This window comes from Galeopterus variegatus, unplaced genomic scaffold (genome assembly GCF_000696425.1).
Source record: "Galeopterus variegatus unplaced genomic scaffold, G_variegatus-3.0.2 Scaffold1290, whole genome shotgun sequence".
Lineage (NCBI taxonomy): Eukaryota > Metazoa > Chordata > Mammalia > Dermoptera > Cynocephalidae > Galeopterus > Galeopterus variegatus.
This window is the reverse complement of record NW_007727401.1, coordinates 282,982-304,180: the sequence shown is the minus strand read 5'-3', so window position 1 is coordinate 304,180 and position 21,199 is coordinate 282,982. Positions and strand designations below refer to the sequence as shown.

The 21,199-nt window shown below is 36.3% G+C and overlaps 1 protein-coding gene across 2 annotated transcripts in view; it reads left to right on the top strand.

Annotated features, from left to right (window-relative positions):
- The window catches only part of SCAF11 (SR-related CTD-associated factor 11), a 77,934-nt gene extending 66,319 nt beyond the window's left edge, over positions 1-11,615 (top strand). The window contains exons 10-15 of one of the 2 annotated variants that reach the window (XM_008576115.1): positions 1,635-1,741; positions 2,991-5,705; positions 6,499-6,845; positions 7,875-8,045; positions 8,435-8,554; positions 8,819-11,615. In XM_008576115.1, coding sequence (XP_008574337.1) covers positions 1,635-1,741; positions 2,991-5,705; positions 6,499-6,845; positions 7,875-8,045; positions 8,435-8,554; positions 8,819-8,965 — 3,607 coding nt within the window. In that variant the 3' untranslated portion in view covers positions 8,966-11,615. Of the gene's footprint in view, positions 1-1,634; positions 1,742-2,990; positions 5,706-6,498; positions 6,846-7,874; positions 8,094-8,434; positions 8,555-8,818 lie in introns of both variants that reach the window. The other variant, XM_008576114.1, reaches the window with a different exon arrangement.
- Positions 11,616-21,199: the final 9,584 nt, after the last annotated feature.

The following is a 21,199-nucleotide window of genomic DNA, read 5'->3' as shown; positions in this document are numbered from 1 at the left end:
GTTATCTTCGTAAGGAAGTGTCGTGCAAATTAAATGTTGATGTTCAAATGCGTAATGAAGATCGCTATTTAAAGGACCTGTTGCGGGCCGGCCCGGTGGCGCACTGGATAGTGCGCCGCTTGGGAAGCGCGGCGGCGCTCCTGCCCGAGGGTTCGGATCCCGCATACAGACCAGTTCCCCCTCACTGGCTGAGCGAGGCGTGGGAGCAACACCGAGGCTTGCAATCCCGTTGCCGGTCCCCGGTCCGGTACGGGGGCAACACTGAGGGTTGCGATCCGTTGCCGGACACGGAAAAAAGACAAAAGACAAAAAAAAAAAGGACCTGTTGGACAGTAAAGAATCTTTATCTGTTTAATAAGTATAGATATTTATATGCTAGATTCATTTAAAAGGAAGAGCACCTCAATGGTAAGATTCATTATTATTAATAGCATTGAAACATTTCATTCTTTCTCTACTCTTCCCACCTGTCTGCTGAAAAAACTGCTTTATCATATTTCTCTTCTCAAAAATGTCCCTTTAAGTATCTTTTTCAGGTGTCTGCTCCACCCTGGCATTAACGGCTTTCTATAATCTAGTCCTTTCTTTCTTAATTTACAAGTCCTGAAGCTATTAACATAGTGCTAGTTACATAATACAAACTTAAATCAAGCTCCTACATAAAGATCAAGGTTCCTGCCTGAGTTTTATATGCATTCCTATAAAATATTGTGACTTTATTTTATATGTCACTCTAATACTCGTATAGTTCCGTATAGGGCTTTTACTCTCTAGGAATGACAATGGAACATAAATAGAAGTAAAATTAGAACGTTCAGATATGTATACTATGAAATCCTTCCTTAAAAGTACATATTTTTGTACACATACAAGTTGTACATTGTTTTTTAAGCTTCTCTTTCTCCGGAATCTCATCTTATACTGAATTAGATAGTCTTTTGTAGAACACCTCAATTGAACAAAGATGAATAAGAGAATGAAGATGGGAAGTGGATTGGGTTTGAATGCAGAAAGTTTGGGGGGTCTTAACAGGTCCAAGGGACACTGGGAACTTTGAAGAGCCATCATCCTCAGATAGAAGAATTTTAGAATATAACATAGTGATAGAAGCAGTTGACTGGTTGCCTGGAAAGGAAGGGGAAGGATGCAAAGGAGCATGAGGGAGCTTTCTAGGGAGGTGGAAATGTTTCTTGATTGGGGTGGTGGTTACACAGATATAGGTACATTGGTTAAAAGTCAGCAAACTGTACATTTAAAATCTGTGCTTTACCTCAAAGTTGACTTTTTTTAGAGTGGTGAAGAAAAGGATAAAAGCTAAAAGAAATTCTTGACAATATTATGTTAAATTATTTAAAAGAGAAACGTTTGTTTGTATTAAGTTGTCTTCATCTGTCTCTGCCATTAATTTACCAGACAAACATGCTTTTAAAGGTTTTTTTCTTTGCAGGCAGTTAGTTGTCTTTGGACAATGAGTAACTTTGAATTTACATTTTTAGTTATTTGGGCCAAGAAAGTATTGTATTAAGCACTGTATTTTAATATTACTGACCTGATTTGGAGAACTAATAATTTCAAATTGCTGGTTTAATTTTTTAAATCATTTAAACCAAAATGTCTTTGTTTTGAATTTTCAGAATTGGTTTTATGCCCTGGAATATTGAAACAGAAGTTCTTCCTCTAATTTCTTCTGTGTTGCCGAGAACTATTTTTCCAACAAGTACCATATCTTTAGAAAATTTTGGTAAAGTTTGTGAAATGTTTTTCTCTTTTCTTAAATTATTATTAGCTTCTTCCAGTTTCATAAAGATGAGTGTTGATGACTTAGAAAAGCTGTATAGTAAGGTATAGTAACTTCTAGATATTTCTGTAAATATTTGGACAGTGACTTGACTTTAAAATCGTTCCAACTGGAGTACATAAACCTAATAGAATACTATTCAGCCACAAAAATAGAAGGAATTCCTGTCGTTTGTGACAACATGGATGAACCTGGAGGACATTAAGCTAAGTGAAATAAGCTAGGCACAGAAAGACAAATACTGCATGATTGCACTCATGTGGAATCTTCCAAAGTTGGTATCATAGAACTAGAGAGTAGAATGGGGGTTACCAGAGGCTGGGCAAGGGGAAGTTTGGGGAGATTTTGGTTAAAGGATATAAAATTTTGGTTAGATAGAAGGAATAAGTTCAAGAGATCTACTGTACAACATGGTGACTATATTTAATGATACAGGTTAGATAGAAGGAATAAGTTCAAGAGATCTACTGTACAACATGGTGACTATATTTAATGAGAAATTAAATTTCTTGAGAAATGTTAAGAAAGTGGATGTATAGTGTTCTCCGAAAATAACTATGTGAGGTAATGCATATGTTAATTAGCTAGGTTTGTCATTCACAATGTATATAGATATTTAAAAATACCATGTTGTACATAGTCAATACAATTTTATCTGTCAATTAAAAAAATAAATTTAAAAAATCATTCCAACTATAAAAAATTTATTTTACAAGTTTAAAAAATTATAACTTAAAGGCTTTGAGGAACTGATTAGAAGTCTCCTTTCAGTTTAGGGCTTTAGTGTCCAAACCATAGATCTTAAGTACAATCTGTTAATTAACTATGAACAAATAGTTTGAATCTTTATCTATTTGTGGATAGCTTGACAGTTTTTCTCTTCTTTTGCCTAGATAACACCAGTTCATGAAACACATACCAGTTACCAGACCAAACATATTTTCCTTCTTTTCCCTGTAAGATTACCCACATGGATCCAAATCCATTCATAACTTATTTCAGTATCATTTAAAAAAGCTGATGAGCACTCATATTACTCAGACATTAATAGCCATGCATTTATTTATAATTTGATTCATAAGTATTTTGTTTCACTTTATTACCAACTCTGTGCTAAAATTAGCTAAAGCCAAAATACTATTATTTCTTGAAACACATTTTTTTTTTTTACCTTTTAAAAAAATATTATTAGGTACTTCTTGCAAGGAATATGCATTAGCACATACCCAAGAAGGAGAAGAAAAGCAGCAAACTTCTGGTACATCAAATACTAGAGGATCAAGACGAAAACCTGCAGCAACAACTCCTACAAGGAGATCTACACGTAACACGAGAGCTGAAACAGTCAATCAGTCCCAGAGATCTCTGGTATCAAATAATTCTGGGTGTGATGCCCCAGGTAACAATAATCCAAAAGTGAGTGTTTCCTCTTCAGCTGAGTCACAAAAGCAAACAAAACAGCCTCCAAAACGGAAGTCTGTAAGAAGAGGAAGAAAACCACCTTTACTGAAAAAGAAACTTCGGAGCTCTGTCCCTCCCCCGGAAAAATCATCTTCCAGTGATTCAGTAGATGAAGAAACAGCGGAATCTGACACACCACCTGTTTTAGAGAAAGAGCACCAATCAGATATAGCATGTAGTAACACTTGCACTGTGGAAACAGATGTAGAAAACCAGTCTGCTAATTACTCAAAAAGTGGCAATCAGCAAATAGAAGAAAGGGGGGAACATACTGAGAGTCATGATATAGAGGAAAGTGTAGAATTTTCTTATTTTGAGTCTTGTACTCAAGATACTCCTGTGCTAGTCGGAGAGGAGGAGGAAATTCAAAAACTTGAGAATACAAGTATAGAGGCTAAAGTTTTGTGTTTAGAATGTGATATTTCTAGAAATATTTTTGAAAAAATAGATGATCCATTGGAAAATCAAGACCAGATACTTGGACCTTCAGAATCAGAGGTAAAGGCAGATATATGTACAGATCATCCTCCAAATGATTTTCTTACATGTTCAGCATCTGAAATGGAAGTACACCAACCTGTTTCTAGTCCCACTGGTGAGTTACCTGAGAATGCAGTGTCAGTGGTTAATGAAGAAAAAATGATAGAGAGTCTCAGAGTAGAAATTACTGATCATAAAGATTCTACAGTAAAAACTGAAGAGCATGTAGAGAGTCCCAAGTTAGAATCTTCTAAGGGTGAAATTATACAAACAATGGACAAAATATCTATTGAGAGCTCAGAGATTCAATTGTTTGGGCATGTTGAAACTGAAGATGCAGAAATAATTGCAGCGTGTGATACTTCAGAGAATGAAAATTTCAGTAGTATTCAAGACTCTGAAAATAATTTATTAAAAAATAATCTTCCTCATACCACCAAGTTGGACAAATCTTTAGAAGGAAAGACTGAATCTCTGGATCCCAGATCTACAGAGTTGCCTAACACACACATTGAACAGATTCAGAAGCATTTTAGTGAGGACAATAATGAAATGATACCTATGGAATGTGATTCATTTTGCAGTGACCAAAATGAATCTGAAATTGAAGCATCTGTAAGTGCAGATTCTAAACAATTGAATGAAAATTCTGTGGCACACAGTTCTGAAAATAATATGCTGTCTTCTGATTCTGCAAATGAAAAGGTTGAAACTATATCTCAACCATCTGAAAGCCCAATAGATATAATAGATAAAGCCAAAAAGCCTCGTACTCGAAGATCTAGATTTCATTCCCCATCTACAACATGGTCTCCCAACAAAGACACTGTGCAAGAAAAGAAGCGATCTCAGTCTCCATCTCCCAAAAGAGAAACTGGAAAAGAAAGCAGGAGGTCTCGATCACCGTCTCCTAAGAAGGAATCTGCCAGAGGACGGAGAAAATCTCGTTCTCAGTCCCCAAAAAAAGATATTGCAAGGGAAAGGAGGCGATCTCAGTCTCGGTCTCCAAAAAGAGATAGTACTAGGGATGGCAAAAGATCTGAATCACTGTCCCCAAGAAGAGATACTTCTACAGAGAACAGAAGATCTCAGTCAAGATTGAAAGACTCCTCCCCAAGAGAAAAATCCAGGTCCCGGAGCAGAGAAAGAGAAAGTGATAGAGATGGGCAGAGGAGAGATAGAGATAGGGAAAGGAGAACCAGAAGGTGGTCTAGGTCTAGATCTCGTTCTAGGTCACCCTCAAGATCTAGAACAAAAAGTAAGAGTTCATCGTTTGGTAGAAATGACAGAGATAGTTACTCTCCCCGGTGGAAGGAAAGATGGACAAGTGATGGTTGGAGATGTCCACGAGGAAATGATCGGTACAGAAAGAGTGACCCAGAGAAACAGAATGAAAATACAAGAAAACAAAAAAGTGACGTCAGTTCAGTTGCTGACGATCCAAATTCTTCTGACAAACATAGAAATGACTGTCCCAATTGGGTAACAGAAAAAATAAATTCTGGGCCTGATCCAAGGACCAGAAATCCAGAAAAGGTAAAAGATTCACACTGGGAAGAAAATAAAAATGAAAATTCAGGGAATTCTTGGAATAAAAACTTTGGTTCGGGTTGGGTGTCTAACCGTGGTAGAGGTAATCGTGGCAGAGGCACTTACAAAGGTAGTTTTGCCTATACAGATCAGAATGAAAACAGGTGGCAAAACCGAAAACCCCTCTCAGGGAATTCAAATAGTTCAGGGAATGAGTCTTTCAAATTTGTGGAACAGCAACCATATAAGCGGAAAAGTGAGCAAGAGTTCTCATTTGATACACCAGCAGATAGATCTGGGTGGACATCTGCATCTAGTTGGGCTGTGAGAAAGACTCTGCCAGCAGATGTGCAAAACTATTATTCACGACGAGGGAGGAATTCTTCAGGTCCACAGTCTGGATGGATGAGACAAGAAGAGGAAACAACTGAACAGGGTAACCTATTCTTTGTTTGTTTATTGATGCTCTTTTATTTGAAGAAAGAGGTTATAAATTTAGTATCTTATTTGTATGGGTTGAAATGATCCTTACTTGTAATTTTTATGTTGAACTGAAACCCAGTTGTTTACAAGTCACTTTGCATTGTATAAATATATATACACATGTATATGTAAGTCAGTATTATTTTTTTTTAGCCCTATTCCTGCTCTAAACCATGCCAAAGATAAATATTTTATGTACTGTTTGCTGTAATAGAAGAGTTTGGGATGGTCCTATGCAGGATTTATCTTCTATTTCATTATTTCAGATGTGTGCACTTGAATTTTTTTGGCCATCGTTCTTGTACAGATAAGTCACTCTTCTAATAATAGAGATTTATCTTTCCTTGGTTTTTCTTGTTAAGAACATTGCAAGAAAAAAAGCTGTTGAAGATTTTTTTTTTTAAAATTGTTTAACCTTACTCGTAATTGAGAACTGAATTTTATATGATTATTTTTTAACTAGTCACTAAGTTTCTTAAGCTACCAGTTCTTTGCTAATGTTGATGTATGTTATTATGTGAACATATTCTTAAAAGTAATTTTAGTTGAATGTCATCTTTTAGTTAGAAAAGCAGTTACGTGTTATTTAGAAATGACAGGATTAAACTAAATAATTAGAGATTGGTTTTGGTGTACTGAGTCTATTAATTGCTATTTAATTTTACTATAACCAGTTGTTCTTTGCTTCTCTGTATAAAGAGATTTGTAATATGATTTTTTTCACAAACCTTTTTTTCTTTTGATAGATTCTAACCTAAAAGACCAAACAAACCAACAAGTTGATGGTTCTCAGCTACCTATAAATATGATGCAACCACAAATGAATGTAATGCAGCAACAAATGAATACACAACACCAGCCTATGAATATCTTCCCATATCCAGTGGGTGTTCATGCTTCTTTGATGAACATCCAACGCAATCCATTTAACATTCATCCTCAGCTACCCTTGCATCTCCACACAGGAGTGCCTCTTATGCAGGTTGCTGCTCCTACCAGTGTATCTCAGGGACTACCACCACCACCACCCCCTCCCCCGCCATCCCAACAAGTCAACTACATTGCTTCACAACCAGATGGAAAGCAGTTGCAGGTATGTTTTTAGCAACTCAAGTTTAATGAACGTAGCCATTGTAAACTATTAGGGTGCAAGGTTCAGAAAAGGGCTTCTTGGCATCCAAAAACAATTGTTTGATTATATTTATGATAAGCTTTTGTAATTTCTTTTTCACCATCCTTCTGCAAACCCTCCAACCCCCACATAAGAACATTAACTAAATACATATTATCACATCCAAGCTACAAATATGTTATTACTTATATCCAAACAGGTTTTTTGTCAGATTAAGAAGGCCAAATTATGAGCCAAACTAGAATCAGGTGGCAGGGGCTTTAAGTTTTTACCCTATTTTATTGGACTTTTGGGGCAAGGTAGTGGTGGTGGTGGGAACTAGTGATTAAGTACTGTGATGAAGCTTGTCTTGTCTTGTTCTGACAGACGCTGGATAAAGCTGTTCACTATTCATTACCATTTGTGTTTCATTTTCATGAATTTACCATGCTAAAAAGAAAGAAGTGCTTCTGTGAGACACACAAAATTGAATAATTTGCAAACTTTATGTTGCTTATACTTTTATGTCTGCCTTTCAGAAATTCTAGAATCCTGACAGTAAGATGTAGTTGTAAGAGCAGGGGAATGGGATTTTAGAAATTGGGATCTTATTTCTGTTTCCTGCTATCAACTCACTGCAAGCCATTTGACTTCACTACCTTATTTTCTTCAGTCTTTAAAGTTGAGGTACTTACCTTAGTTAATATTCCTAAAGAGCCTTTCAGGAAAGATACGTTGTTTAAATACTATTCTCCTCGTTTTTAGTGTTGCTGTTAGAACATTACAATATACATACATAATTTAAAAGTCATCTAGACATATTTAAGTAAGACTCTATAAGAATGTTATTCAGTTTTCTTTAAACAGCCGTTTAGATAATGACCTGAAATATGCATTTCTCTTAAGTACATTAATTCACTTTGTTTTTTCAATGTTATTTCTAATAGGTGACTAAAAAACTTACTATTGAGTACAAGTAATTTATTAACTGATGATAACTCTTTAAAACAGGGTATTCCTAGTGCTTCTCATGTAAGTAGTAACATGAGTACACCAGTCTTACCTGCTCCGACAGCAGCCCCGGGAAATATGGGAACAGTTCAGGGACCAAGTTCTGGTAATACTTCATCATCAAGTCACAGCAAAGCCTCTAATGCTGCTGTTAAATTGGCAGAAAGCAAAGTAAGTGTTACAGTGGAAGCCAGCGCAGATAGCTCGAAGACAGACAAGGCAAGTTCAAGGTTGAGAGCAACCTACATAATTCTGTATATCATAAAGATGAAAAAATATCAGCTTTCTATTGTATGAGTGGTAAAGAGAATTTATTATGGATAGTCTTAAATTTTAATATTATTTGAAGAGTTCTATCTAGATGTGTTGATGCTTAATGAATTACTGATAATATTTTATAATTATTTTTAGAAATGTTTATGTGAGTAAATTGTATTTGTCACAGTATTTGAAGAGTTCCTTGTAATCATATAAATGTACAGTATTTTCAGTTTTATATTTTTAAAGAATTTTTTTTTAAGTATGTGAGTGGCAAATAATATACATTTTCTTCTCACCAGAAATTGCAAATTCAAGAAAAAGCAGCACAGGAGGTAAAATTGGCCATTAAGCCATTTTACCAAAACAAAGATATCACCAAGGAAGAATATAAAGAGATTGTACGGAAAGCAGTAGATAAAGTAAGTTATATCTTTAGTGGAGTTACATGCATATCGTTTTGTACCTCTTCTATTTTAATAAAGGAATACTTAGATTTAATTAAAATAATAAGAGCTAGCTCCTATTAATTCTTACCTGCTTTTTTACCCTTTAAGTAAGTTTGTTTGAGGTGTGAAATATGAAAATAAGTCTGGTGGTCTCTTTGGGGTTGTTTTTCACAAAGCTTTCTATTTTGCTTTAATCCCTTTAAGCATGAAAAAAGTTTTACCCCCCTTTTTTCTTAGGTTTGTCATAGTAAGAGTGGAGAAGTAAATTCTACTAAAGTGGCAAATCTGGTTAAAGCCTATGTAGACAAATACAAATATTCACGGAAGGGGAGCCAAAAGAAAACTCTGGAAGAACCTGTGTCTACTGAAAAAAACATAGGCTGAAATGGGGAGCGCTATAAAAGGACATTATCAAGATATCTGCAAAGTGCAATTTCAACATGTACCATTAAACTGAAAATCATGCATAACTGTGATTGAAATTTGGTTTTGATAAAATTATTTTTTTTAATGTAGGGTATAATGTTTTGTTCTAAATAAATATAGTTCTGCACTGCAACTTCTATAATCTCTCCCCCTCCCCCAATAAAGCAAATTTAAGGGAAAGTAAAGGGTTTAAAAGAGTGTGCATTTTTAGTAGGACTGTCTTATAGTGTGGATACTGGAACATGCACAGCTTTTTGGTTGAAACAATGGAGTGCATAAATTAGAAACTTCTAAGTGCACTGGTTTGGGAAGATATATATATAATACATTTATTCTGCCAGGCTAAAACATAAAGTATGCTCTTTATGATTTTTCCTTCTAATTATAGAAAGTTAAATAATGTATGACCATGAAAAATATTTCTAATATTAAATAGAACATACCAATTGCAGGGTTCCTAATGTGTATTTTTAAAGCACATATCAATAAATTGCTTAGATAGAAAACGTTATCATGAGGAAAATTTAGAGTTCAAAACTTTGAGACACTCTTCACCTGTTGTAATCTCCAAATAAAGGTTGTGCTGCTTGTTTTTCTATTGTGCTTTTTTTCCCCCCAGTTGAGACGAAGCAGTTTGATTAACTGTACTTACAACTATGGCAATTCAAAGTCTTTGTTGAATTTAGAAGACCATTTTGGAAAAAGCGTTGACATAGAAATTATGTTCTTTTATAATATCTTCTACCTATCAGAGATGATAAATTATTTGTGCCAACTGGAGAATTGCTAAGTGGTAACCTTCCCTTCCTTGGGACTAAGGTAGCATTGTACGACTCACTTCACTGGCTTAAGGCTGTTGCTCATCTGTCTAATCACTAATGAAATTCTTTTCATACTTGAGTAATCCCCAAATGCTTTACAATGCATAAGGTGTTAATTTGGTGACCATGTGGTGGCCATTAGCCGTGTTGCAAAATTCTAGTCTGTGTTTTGGAAAGGGAGAGGAAATAATGAAGTCTTGGTTAGGCTTTTGGGGACTAGGGATTTGGTTACTTTTTAATGTACTAGAATGTTAATTTTTATAAAAGGTAAGTTTAAAGTATTTATGGCGCTATTATTTTAATTGATGTCTTGAAAGAAAAATGGGTTCTTTCCATAATAAACTGTCTTTCATTCCAGTAACAATCTTCAGTAGATACCAAATAACTAGAAAACTATTCAGATAAGATGTTAATAGATCCATGGTAGATATATGCCTCAGTGAGACAAACCGGCCCACTTACTAGCTAAACTATTTAGCGAAAGCAATACTCTGTAGGAATGTGCTTTCTAAAGTAAAGATTGTTTCTAAATTTTATGTGCATAATACTTTCCTGGTGCTAGCTTTGATAGGCAAAATATTTTGAAATGTTGGCCCCCGTAATGATTTTGCTAGTATAAGTTTTGTTAGGTTATGAGTATAATCCTACAAATATTTCCAAGCAGTTTTTGATCTTCATTCTACATTTCTGGGCATTTGTAATATGGCATTCTACTGACATATATATTTTTAATTCAAGTTTGTGTTTAGAATATGTTGAAAAAAAAAGTTTGGAAGTATATTTCTTCTAAAGTAATATTAAGAGTGTATTTCAAACATCAAAGCATACCTCCTCAGTCATTTCAGTTTAGATCTCTAGAAACAATTGTGTGAACTTTCAATCTATTTTGAGTTAAGGCTGTATGACACTTGGAAAATTTTGTAGCAAATTGCTATGCCTAAGCTGATTAATCACACAGTGCATACTTTTCCTGCATTTCCTTTCAGTGACATTTGGAAATTGGGTGATATTTTAAAATTTGCTTTATACCATTTAACTTTTGCAAACAAGTTTTAAAGTCAAGAAAAACTAGATGGTGTGGTCAAAAGTTAAAGTCTCATCTTTGGTAGAACTCCCATAAATTATTTTCACTTTTCTTGAAAATAACAAGTGTGTGGTCGCTATCTGATTAGGGCACTGGTTAGACTACATTTAAAATAGCTAATGAAGAACGTTACTGGATTAGAATTGAAACTTTTTAAACTTTGAGATATTTAAGAATGTATTAGAAAATGCATGCTTTATGTTAAAAAAAATATTGCTTTAACATCCCCCATTGGTTTTTTCAAAAATTCACATTAATTTTTCATGTGCACAAACTTAATCAAAAACATTTTGTGGGGTTACAGATTTCTCTTGTTATTTATCAAGATTCAGTATTGAGTTGACCTTTGAAACCTTGGTCCCTTTAATGTACTAGTCACATTGACCAATGTTTTAGGCCTAGAATTTTGAGACTAACAGTCATCGATAATTTTAACATTCCAAAAGTTTTGTGTTTTTTTTTGCGGGGGTGGGGGGTTCTGGTAATTACCACATTTTCTCCATTACCTTCCTTTAAATGGCCATAGTGTATATACTGTTTGAATGTTCCATCCAAAAGATGCAGCTTCAGAAGCACAGTGGTTGCCCCAGGGTCCATGAGACATTGTTTGTAGTATGAGGTTGGAGTGCTGTCTACTGAAATAATACTCTTAAACAAATATGTAGTGTGTAATATTTCCTAATAAATTCTTTTGATAAACAAAGCGTAGTGTCTTTAACATTTTATTACTAGGGTTCCTGGGAAATGGTGACGTTTACTTCATAACTCTTTCCAAACTATGTTGGAGTATTTCTTGGATTTGTACTAGTCATTAGCATCATGGTTACATTAAAGTCCAAGCTAGAAAACAAAGAATTAGCTATAAGCATATATTTTTAATACTATTTTTTCTAATTACTTAATCATTGTAGGAAATTAGGAAAACGTTAGTAAACAAGATTTGTAACAGAGGGAAGAGACTGAAAAACAAAAGGAGAAAAATCACCTGTGATCCTACCATTTAAAACTAACAACTTTTAACACTGACGAAACTGCATATGACTACGTCGTAACCTGTCCTTTTCACTTCATGATGTATTGAGGATTCTCCATTTTAATAAAAATTATTCTACAGCATGATTTTTTTAATGGCTGTATAGATTTTATTACACAGATGTATCATTAAAACAATCCTCTACTGTTGGACATTAAGTTGTTTTTACAAATATAAATAAGTAAATTAGTAAAATATAAATCTTATTAATATAAATAAGACTGATGTAAACATCTTTATACTTATTTATACATCTTTGTAATTATTTCAGATGTGGTCTTGGAATTAATGTCTAGAAGTAAGATATCTTGGTCAATCAGTTATTTTTCCATAAAATTTTTTGAAACGTGATTATTTACACCTTAATTTATTCTTTTAAAAATTCAGTTATATATGGTATAAAATGTCTTTACTTTCTTAAGGAGATTTTTCTGTCCAAAAAGAACCACCAGAAAGTTCTGTGTCTTTCCAGAGTCTTCAGTGCATTTACAAAAATATTTTTTGAAGGTTCTAGGAAAATAGGTTTCACAGATATTTTTCCCCAGCATGTGAATTATAATCTCTTAAATTGTTTTGCATCTCTAGTTCCCTTAATAAATTGAAGATATGTTCTTATGTCAGTACATAAAAATGTGCCATGTTCTTTATAATGGCTACATCGTGTTCCTCAGTTGGTGGACATTTAAGTTATGTGCAGGTTTTGGCTGTTAGAAACAATGCTTTAATGAACACCCTTTGTAACATCTCTAGGAACTCCTGTTTTTGTGTACTAGGTTACACTGAATTTCAGGATATGCACATTTTAAATTTGAGTAAATATTGCTAAATTGCTCTTTGAAAGGATTGTATTAATTTATAGTCCTACCACGTGCCTGAGCTTATAGTCTACCTTTAGTTCCACCTTTGATTATTGTGACTGAGCATATAAGATTAGTTATTGTTCCTAAGGTCATATTGGACATTCAGTGAACAACTATTTCAGGAATTCTTAGATTCTTCACATGTATTGTCAGGTTTAATTTTACCACAATACTCTAAAAGAATAGTACAGTAATAGCATATTTATTAAGCTTTTGGTATGTAGTGGGCACTCTGTCAGACATTTCATATGTTACCTAATTTAATTTATAAAACCAACTCTAGGGCCAAGCCCGTGGCACACTAGGGAGAGTGCAGCGCTGGGAGCGCAGCAGCGCTCCCGCTGCGGGTTCGGATCCTATATAGGGATGGCTGGTGCGCTCACTGGCTGAGCGCGGTGTGGCCGGTCTCAAAAAGGACAAAAAAGACCCAACTCTAGTAATTATCTTTGATGAGAAAATTGAGATGCATAAAGTATTAACTGAGTTATCTAATTGCATGGCTGCTTAGTGGTGGGGCCATGATTCAAATCTAGGATTGGTAGACATCAAAGTACATGCTTGACATCCATTGAATTCACATATGTATACATTTATTTAGTAACATGGGAGTAGTGACTGATGATAGAGAAGCGTATAGAAGAGAATGCAGTTCACTTTGCATGGGGGAGGAAGGGCTATTTATTGTATGTCTAACCAGGCTCCTCAATTTTGACTTATTTAATGGCACTCCCATGTTTCCTATCTTGGAGATATTAAACCTTTACTTTTTTTTTTTTTTTTTTTTTTTTTTTTTTTTTTTTTTTTTTTTTTTTTCCGTGTCCGGCAACGGATCGCAACCCTCAGTGTTGCCCCCGTACTGGACCGGGGACCAGCAACGGGATCGCAAACCTTGGTGCAGCTCCCGCGCCTCGCTCAGCCAGTGAGCGGGAACCGGTCTGTATGTGGGATCCGAACCCTCGGGCGGGAGCGCCGCCGTGCTTCCCAAGCGGCGCACTATCCAGTGCGCCACCGGGCCGGCCCCTAAACCTTTACTTTTGAAGCCATTTTTAATGAATTCCTTGCTCTTTCTCACCCTGTTTCCATTCTCAAAAAATTGCTGTTTCTTCTGCCTTAACAGAAGAAACTTTACTGTTTCTTTACTGCCTTTCCTTTGCAGTAAAATCCAGCTTCAGTTCCCAGCCGTGTTACCATTTGACCTCTTCTAATAGTGTAGCATTACTTAGATTCTATACACACCAGTTCGTACTAGACACTACACACCCATCATCAGATAGCACAGTTTTGGTCATGTTATTGTAGTCATTTATTCAGCATAGTGCCAGTTGTGTATGTTAACATACTAGAGAACAGTAAAAACAGTATCATCACGGAGCTATATAATATGATGGGAAAAACAGGTACATATTATATAATTGTTATGGTGCAAAGGGGAGGATAACAGGATGCTCCAAGTTCCTGATGGGTTAATAAGACCTAAGAGTGATCAGGAAGGGCCTTTCAGTGGGAGAGGTGACACTTCAGCTAAGAGCTAGAAGGTAAGTAGGCAGGGAAAAAAGGATGAGCTGGCAGAGGGAATAGCAGGTACAAAAGCAAGTCTCTGGCCAGAGAGAATGGCTGCCCTAAGCCCAGAATGGCTGTAATGAAGATTAGTGGAGAGTGTTTTCAGGCAATAATACATCATGCAAGGAAAAGCTGCTAAGCGGGAGGTGTTCTATATGATCAGATTTGCATTTTGAAAAGATTTCTCAGTTTTTCAGTGGCTCAATAAAAGTAGTTAAAATATGAAGTGATCAACCTCACAAGTCAAACAATTCTTTGAATTTTGTCAAACTAGGCTGTCCAGTTAGCTCAGTTGTCTGGAGCATGGTGCTGCTAACGCCAAGGTCAAGGGTTTGAATCCCCATACCAGTCAACCACCAGAAAATCCCCCAAATTTTATCAAACTGATAAAAAAAAAATTGCAGTCTTCATGAGAGTGCCAGGACTAAACAGTACTGGTGGGGATGCAAATTCAGTCTTTCTGAAGGGCAATTTTGAAAATCTGTACAAAGAGCTTTAAAAGGGTCATATACTCTTTGAGTAACGATATCAATATCCTGGCCCACATATTACTCCAGTATTAGTGGAAAATTGGAGGGGGATGGGTAAAATGAACTATGTTTCATTCATGTGTGGGTATTTTGCAGCTATGTTAAATGTTTGCAGGGGCAAAAAAGTGAGAATGTGCCTACTGTAACATTAAATGGAGAAAAAATAGGACATAAAACTATACAATATCTTAACTTTCTTTAAAAAATGTAAAAGACCAAAAATACAAAGTATTAAAAGTTCTTTCTGGGTAATAGAGGATTTTTTTCCTTTATGCTTTTCTCTCTCTTCCAAATTTCCTACAGAGAACAAAACTTGTACGATCTGAAAACAGAACAAACCTCTTAAAAATTGCAGGCTTCATTGCTTGGGGTGTGAGGGTGGGAGAATGGGCTGGAGGCTTTGTTGTAGACTGGAGAGCAGGCGACTTCCCGCTCCGGAACTGGCCCTAGTTCTCAGCATGCTGGCTGCAATGTGTGTCTGATGGTTCCCCACACTCAGTTCCCCAGGGAGGAGCTTGGCCTCTTCTAGCAAGTGATGGGTGCTAGTCTGTAACTGGCCTTGTGAGCTGAGAAACCCTTTTAGTCATAAGGGAAGTGGGCTTCCCAAACCATAACTAGTTTGAGCATACTCTTCCCCCTAAATCCTGTGAGGACTAGAGAAGATAATCCGTTTCTGATGGTAAGTTAGGGGTCTTGGCTTTAAAGCTCAGAGAGAGCTAGGGCCCAACTTTGTGACCTTGAGTATGTTACCTCTGAGCCTTGGTTGCCTATGAAGGGTGTTGCCTACCTCCCTTGCAGGATTGCTGTGAAGATTGAGAGAAGAGACGTGACTATCTTGAAATTTCCTCCATACTTGTGATTCTACCTGCCTATATAATCAGGACTGCTTTTCTCACTGCCTCCCCTTGGACAGTGATGGAAATGCAACTAACTTGTCTAGTGGTTTGAAATCTAGCTGCAGTTTAGGGCCATATAGAGAGCTTTTTAAAAAGGCAATGCACAGGTTCACCCTAGACCAATTAAATCTGTCTCTGAGAATGGGATATTTTAACATCTCCCTAGGTGGAGTCTAATGTGCAGCCAAGGAGCAAACCACTGTGTTCACTTTTTAGATCATCTGCAGATCACAGCTTTTCTGTTAGAACAACATAATTAATTATGTCACAGCTTGTGTTCAAACCATTTGGCTGGCCGGTTAGCTCAGTTGGTTAGAGCACAGCCTTGTATAAACCAAGGTCAAGGGCTCGGTTCCCCATACCAGCCAGCTGAAAAATAAAAAATTCGTATTCTGTCTCCACTCTCAGAAACAGCAGCAGCACCTTGATAGTTTGCACACACACACACACACACACACACACACACACACACACACACACACACACACACCCTTTTCAACATTGTTTTCAAATTTGAATCTGCTAAGCACAAACTACATTGTAAATATAGCACCTTTGTAGACGATATCAGACATTTTCAGTGTTCACACAGTAGTTGATGGTGCAGTCAAACTCTTGTAGGAATTCAGTCATTGGTAAGGTTAGGATGTGTATGCTTAATTCAACAAGTTTTTTACACACTTGCCTAAAGTAATTTTAACTTCTAAAATTATCATTGTAGCATTTCTTTTTTATAAATCATTTATGGAAATCTTTTTCTTTTACACTTGAATAGCTGATAGCATGTTTTTAGCTCCAGCATTTAGAGTCAGTCTTGATTACTAATAACAGCAGTGACCAACTTTGAATGCTTATTGCTGCATCTGTGCCAAGAATTTTATTTGTATTGTCTCCCTCAATTTTCCTACCTGAAAGATAGTTTCTATTATTGACCATGTTTTAGAACTGACAAAATGAGAAGGTTGTTACTTACCCAAGGTAAGTAACAGTGTGTGGCGGAGCCAGACCTCACAGCTGGGCTTGAGTGCAAAGCCTGTGCTGTCAACCATCACACAGAATTCCTCTCAGCTCGTTGCATGGTCTGCCCAGGAATGTTTCCTTCTGTTTGTGCAGTATCCAGGTCCTAACACTCTTTTTCACTCAATCTACCTAGCAGTTGGGCACAGGAAATGACAAACATTTTTTATTTCCATTGCCCCCCTCTCCAAAGTACATGAAGTTCTCATAATCACTCACCTAGTCAAAGATAACTATTTATTTTATTTTATCAATATATCATGTAGTTGATTTTCATGTCCCTTTACCGATTCCTCCCTCTTCCTACCTTCTCTCCCCTCCCGCCCATCAACATCATATCTGTTCACTTGTCTTAACAAGTTCAAGGGATTGTGATTGTTGTGTCTTCTTCCCTGCACCCCCCCATTTGTTTGTGTATTTATTTATTTTTAGCTCCCACAAAAGATAGCTATTTAAATGGTTAACCTAATTTCCTCTTCCAGTTCATCCTTCAGACTCCTACTAAATTAATCATCGAATTCAACTAATATTAAATACTTGCTCTGAGCAATGTAAATCCTATACAACATACTGCCAGCAAACTTTACAGCCGAACTCCTTCAAACAAAATTCTAAACATTTAAAAGAGTTATGAGTGGGTCTGTTCAGTCTGAAGGGGAGGACTGCCACCTGCTAAGCCATTCTCTTGCCTTTTCCTCTTCAATCTGACTTCCTTTGAGGCACCTCTGTATAGTCCTAGGATTTCTCAGAACCTAATTTGGACTGTATTTGTATCCATGACTTGCAAACTCATACACTGCTCTGCGGCAGTGTCTTACTAGATAATACAATTCCACTCCTAAGTGCATGCCCAACACATGCCCTAGTGCACCTAGTGCACCAAGAGTAAGAATGTTCACAGCATCATTTGTAGTAGCCCCAAATTGGAAACAACCTAAATGCCATCAATGTTGGAATACTACTCAGCAGTGAAAATGAACTATTGCTACTTCCAACCATATGAGAGTACTTCAAAGTTTGTGGGAAAATGTAATGAAAAGACAGTATGAATCCTTTCATGAACTTTCTGAGGACCCCTCATATAGGTGAATTTCACAGCCAAGCTGAGTGAAAGGTGACAGACACAAAACACAATCAAATACTATTATTTCTACATTAAGTTCAAAAATCGACAAAATTTTAGTATTTAGATATATATGCTTAGGTAGTAAAAATAAAAACTATAATGATAGGAAGTGATTACTTTGAAAATCAGGGTAGTAGCTACTGATGTTGGGTAGGAAGGTGTTGCAATGAGATGAGACAGGAGAGGCTTTGGGGGGATTATCAAGGTCTATTTCTTGATCTGAGCCATGGTTACATAGGGGTTTGCTATTAAATAATAAAGGTCTACTCTATTTTATGCATTTTGTTATATGTGTGTTATATTTCACAATTTAAAAGTTATAAAAAAAATCAAGAAGCTAGCAATTAACACAAAGCCATTGTTTTAGTTTTGTGATAGAGTTACCATTTGTCATCCCTTCCTTTCACTCAGTCCAGTCCCAGTGGGAAAAAGAAAACCAATCCATGGATTTGGAAAAAAATCTCCCCTGAAAGAATAATTATGAATCATAAAATGTGCTTTTCTGTTTGGAACCAGAAATTATAAAGCAACAAACGTGCAAGTGCCTACTTTGCATGAGAGTGAAGTTATTGTGTGTACATTTATTTTTTATTTTTTGTCCTTTTTGAGACCGGCCGCATCGCACTCAACCAGTGAGCACACCGGCCATCCCTATATAGGATCCGAACCTGCGGCGGGAGCGCTGCTGCGCTCCCAGTGCCACACTCTCCCGAGTGCACCACGGGCTCGGCCCATATTGTGTGTACATTTAAAATTATGCTTTTTATATTAGATTGTGCCAGCTTTCAGATCCTTCTTTTTCTCATTGTTATTCTTTTAACAAACTCATACCAACTTTTACCTAAAGACAAGAAACAATCTCATTTTCAATGGTTGTACAATTCAGAATTCTTGTCCCAGGCAACCACCCTGCAAAAGTGAATTTGTTGAAAGGGTCAACCTGTAAACTAGTATAGTGTTCCTTCACAGTTTAGCTGTAACCAGGGCATCATATTTGATAATTCAAATCAATAAATCCTCTAAAGCAAAGACTAAATCAGTCTGGGGAAGCCGTAATGAACAGTCTAGAGATTCTGTAACTTCGCTCAACCAAATGTGTTGGTTAAACCATTGTGTTTGATTTCCAGACTACATTCCAGACTACACTTTGTGGAGCGCTTTAGGTTCTCTTTATGTGGTGAACGTGCCATTTCTGTTAACATCTATCTCATTCTACTCCTCCCTGAAATTCTGTTTTATTTTTGTGTTTTGCGTGATCTTACTAGTTAATTAATCTCTGCAGTAGTCAATCTATAACCTCCTCTCCTTCTGAACAAGACCTTTACAAACTCGTTCTTATTACTATTAGGTTGTCAAGCCTAAATAACAGAGGGCAACTCTAAAAGAAAATGATACTTGGGAGTAGCACTGCAATGGGAATACAAGGGTCATAGTTAACTATGAGTGTATTCAGGCAGGTGGAGTCAAGGGGAACTTTTAAAAAGGCAAAATGGGGAGTATTACATAAGTTGCTTTGAATCAATTATCTCTGGCTACATCCAGTCCAAGGTTAGACAGGTGATGGTTGGACAGACATCTTTGCAGAAGTATTTTCTGTGTTAAGGTTGCTTTGGCCTTTGTCCGAGGCTGTGGTTTTTGCAGTCTTTTATCAGGCATATGTGTGAGGGAACCCTTCCTTCATGGCCTTCTGGCTTTGTCAGGGTTTTAATATGTGACTCCTGTCAGTTGATTCTGACAACTTTCACAAGGTCTATCAAATTTCTATTGGCCCTGAAAGTCTCTCATTTAAGGATACTTTTCCTTCTCCAGGAAGCCCTTCCTACTTTCCCTTTCCCACCCATCAATCAGATGGAGCCAGTCACATGATTAAACTCCCCCAAAACATTTTGTTTATAATTTTCTCATAGCACGTGTTTTACCTTTTATCTCATGGGGTATTATTTTTAAGTTTGTCCCAGATTAAGAGCAGTTCTGTCTCAACCTCCCAAACAAGCAGCAGAGATATACTCCATCAGTATTGTGAGTTGAACAAGTTTTAAGGGAGATATAAACGGGGGAAAATCCTATTAATATCCCCAAAATATTTACGAGGAATGACTCCAAAAGAACCAGCTGATGGTTACTTGAACTGTGCTCCAGAGTGGGTAGTTGTTGATAAACTGTGGTTTCAACTTACCAGAAACGTTTCATAGAAATGTCCCTCGGTTAAAAGAATTCCCAGAAAGTTTTTCTGTTCTAAGAAGTTAAGTAATACCAAATTATTGAATGAAATACTTGAGAAATAAATTTGAGGAATTATGGAAAATCTTAAAAAGACAAAATGCAAAGGAAGAAAATACTAGGAACAATGAAGCAAATGCAAACAAAAAGATTTGCACTAAAAATAGGTGCTTATCTGTGTATATACTAGCAGCCTCCTGGCTTTAAGTCTGACACCCCCGAGGAAAGAATTCTCCCAATTACTCTTTATGATTAGACTCCACGCTGGTGGCTATATGGCTCCACTTATGCCATATGACCTTGGTCAAGGTACTTACCCATCCTAACCCTCTCTTCCCCACTTTTAAAATATTAGCTATTGCATTAGGTTGTGGTGAAGACTGAGAATACGTGGAAAATGCTTAGCACAGTGCCTGACAGAGTCAAGTGTTTAGCAAATGTTAGTGACCGGTTTGAAAAAATTTGGAAGCAATTTTAATGTCCATCAATACAGAAAAAAATCATGGTACATCCATATAATGGGATACTGCATTACATCGCTGTAAAAAAGGATGAGAAAAACTCCTTACCTATCAATATGGAAAGATTTTAAGATATCAGGTTTTTTTAAAAAGTGCATCACAGTGTTTATGGTATCAAATATTTTGTGTAAGAAAGAAAATATACTAATTTGCTTGTATGTAATCTGGCAGTGTGTGTGGGATCCAGCAGATGAGAGTGAGACTATGTTTTCTGATTCTCAAATTGCATGATTGCATTACACAAAAGTTCCTTTTTAAAAGGCAGTTTATCTTTTAAATAAGTATCTAATGTGGATTGTATTTCAGATTGACATCCACAGGAACCAGGACTTCATCTAATGATAGCCTTTTCTCTTAATATTTAAATGTAGTCTCATTATCAAAGGAAATGTATTTGCTTACCTAAGTATATGAAAGTGTGCCTTAGCATTTCTTATTCATATGCAATGCAATCCTGGATGCAATTTTTAACCAATAGGAATTGAGGATATACGAATGCAATGATAAGAGTTACAAAAATCAAT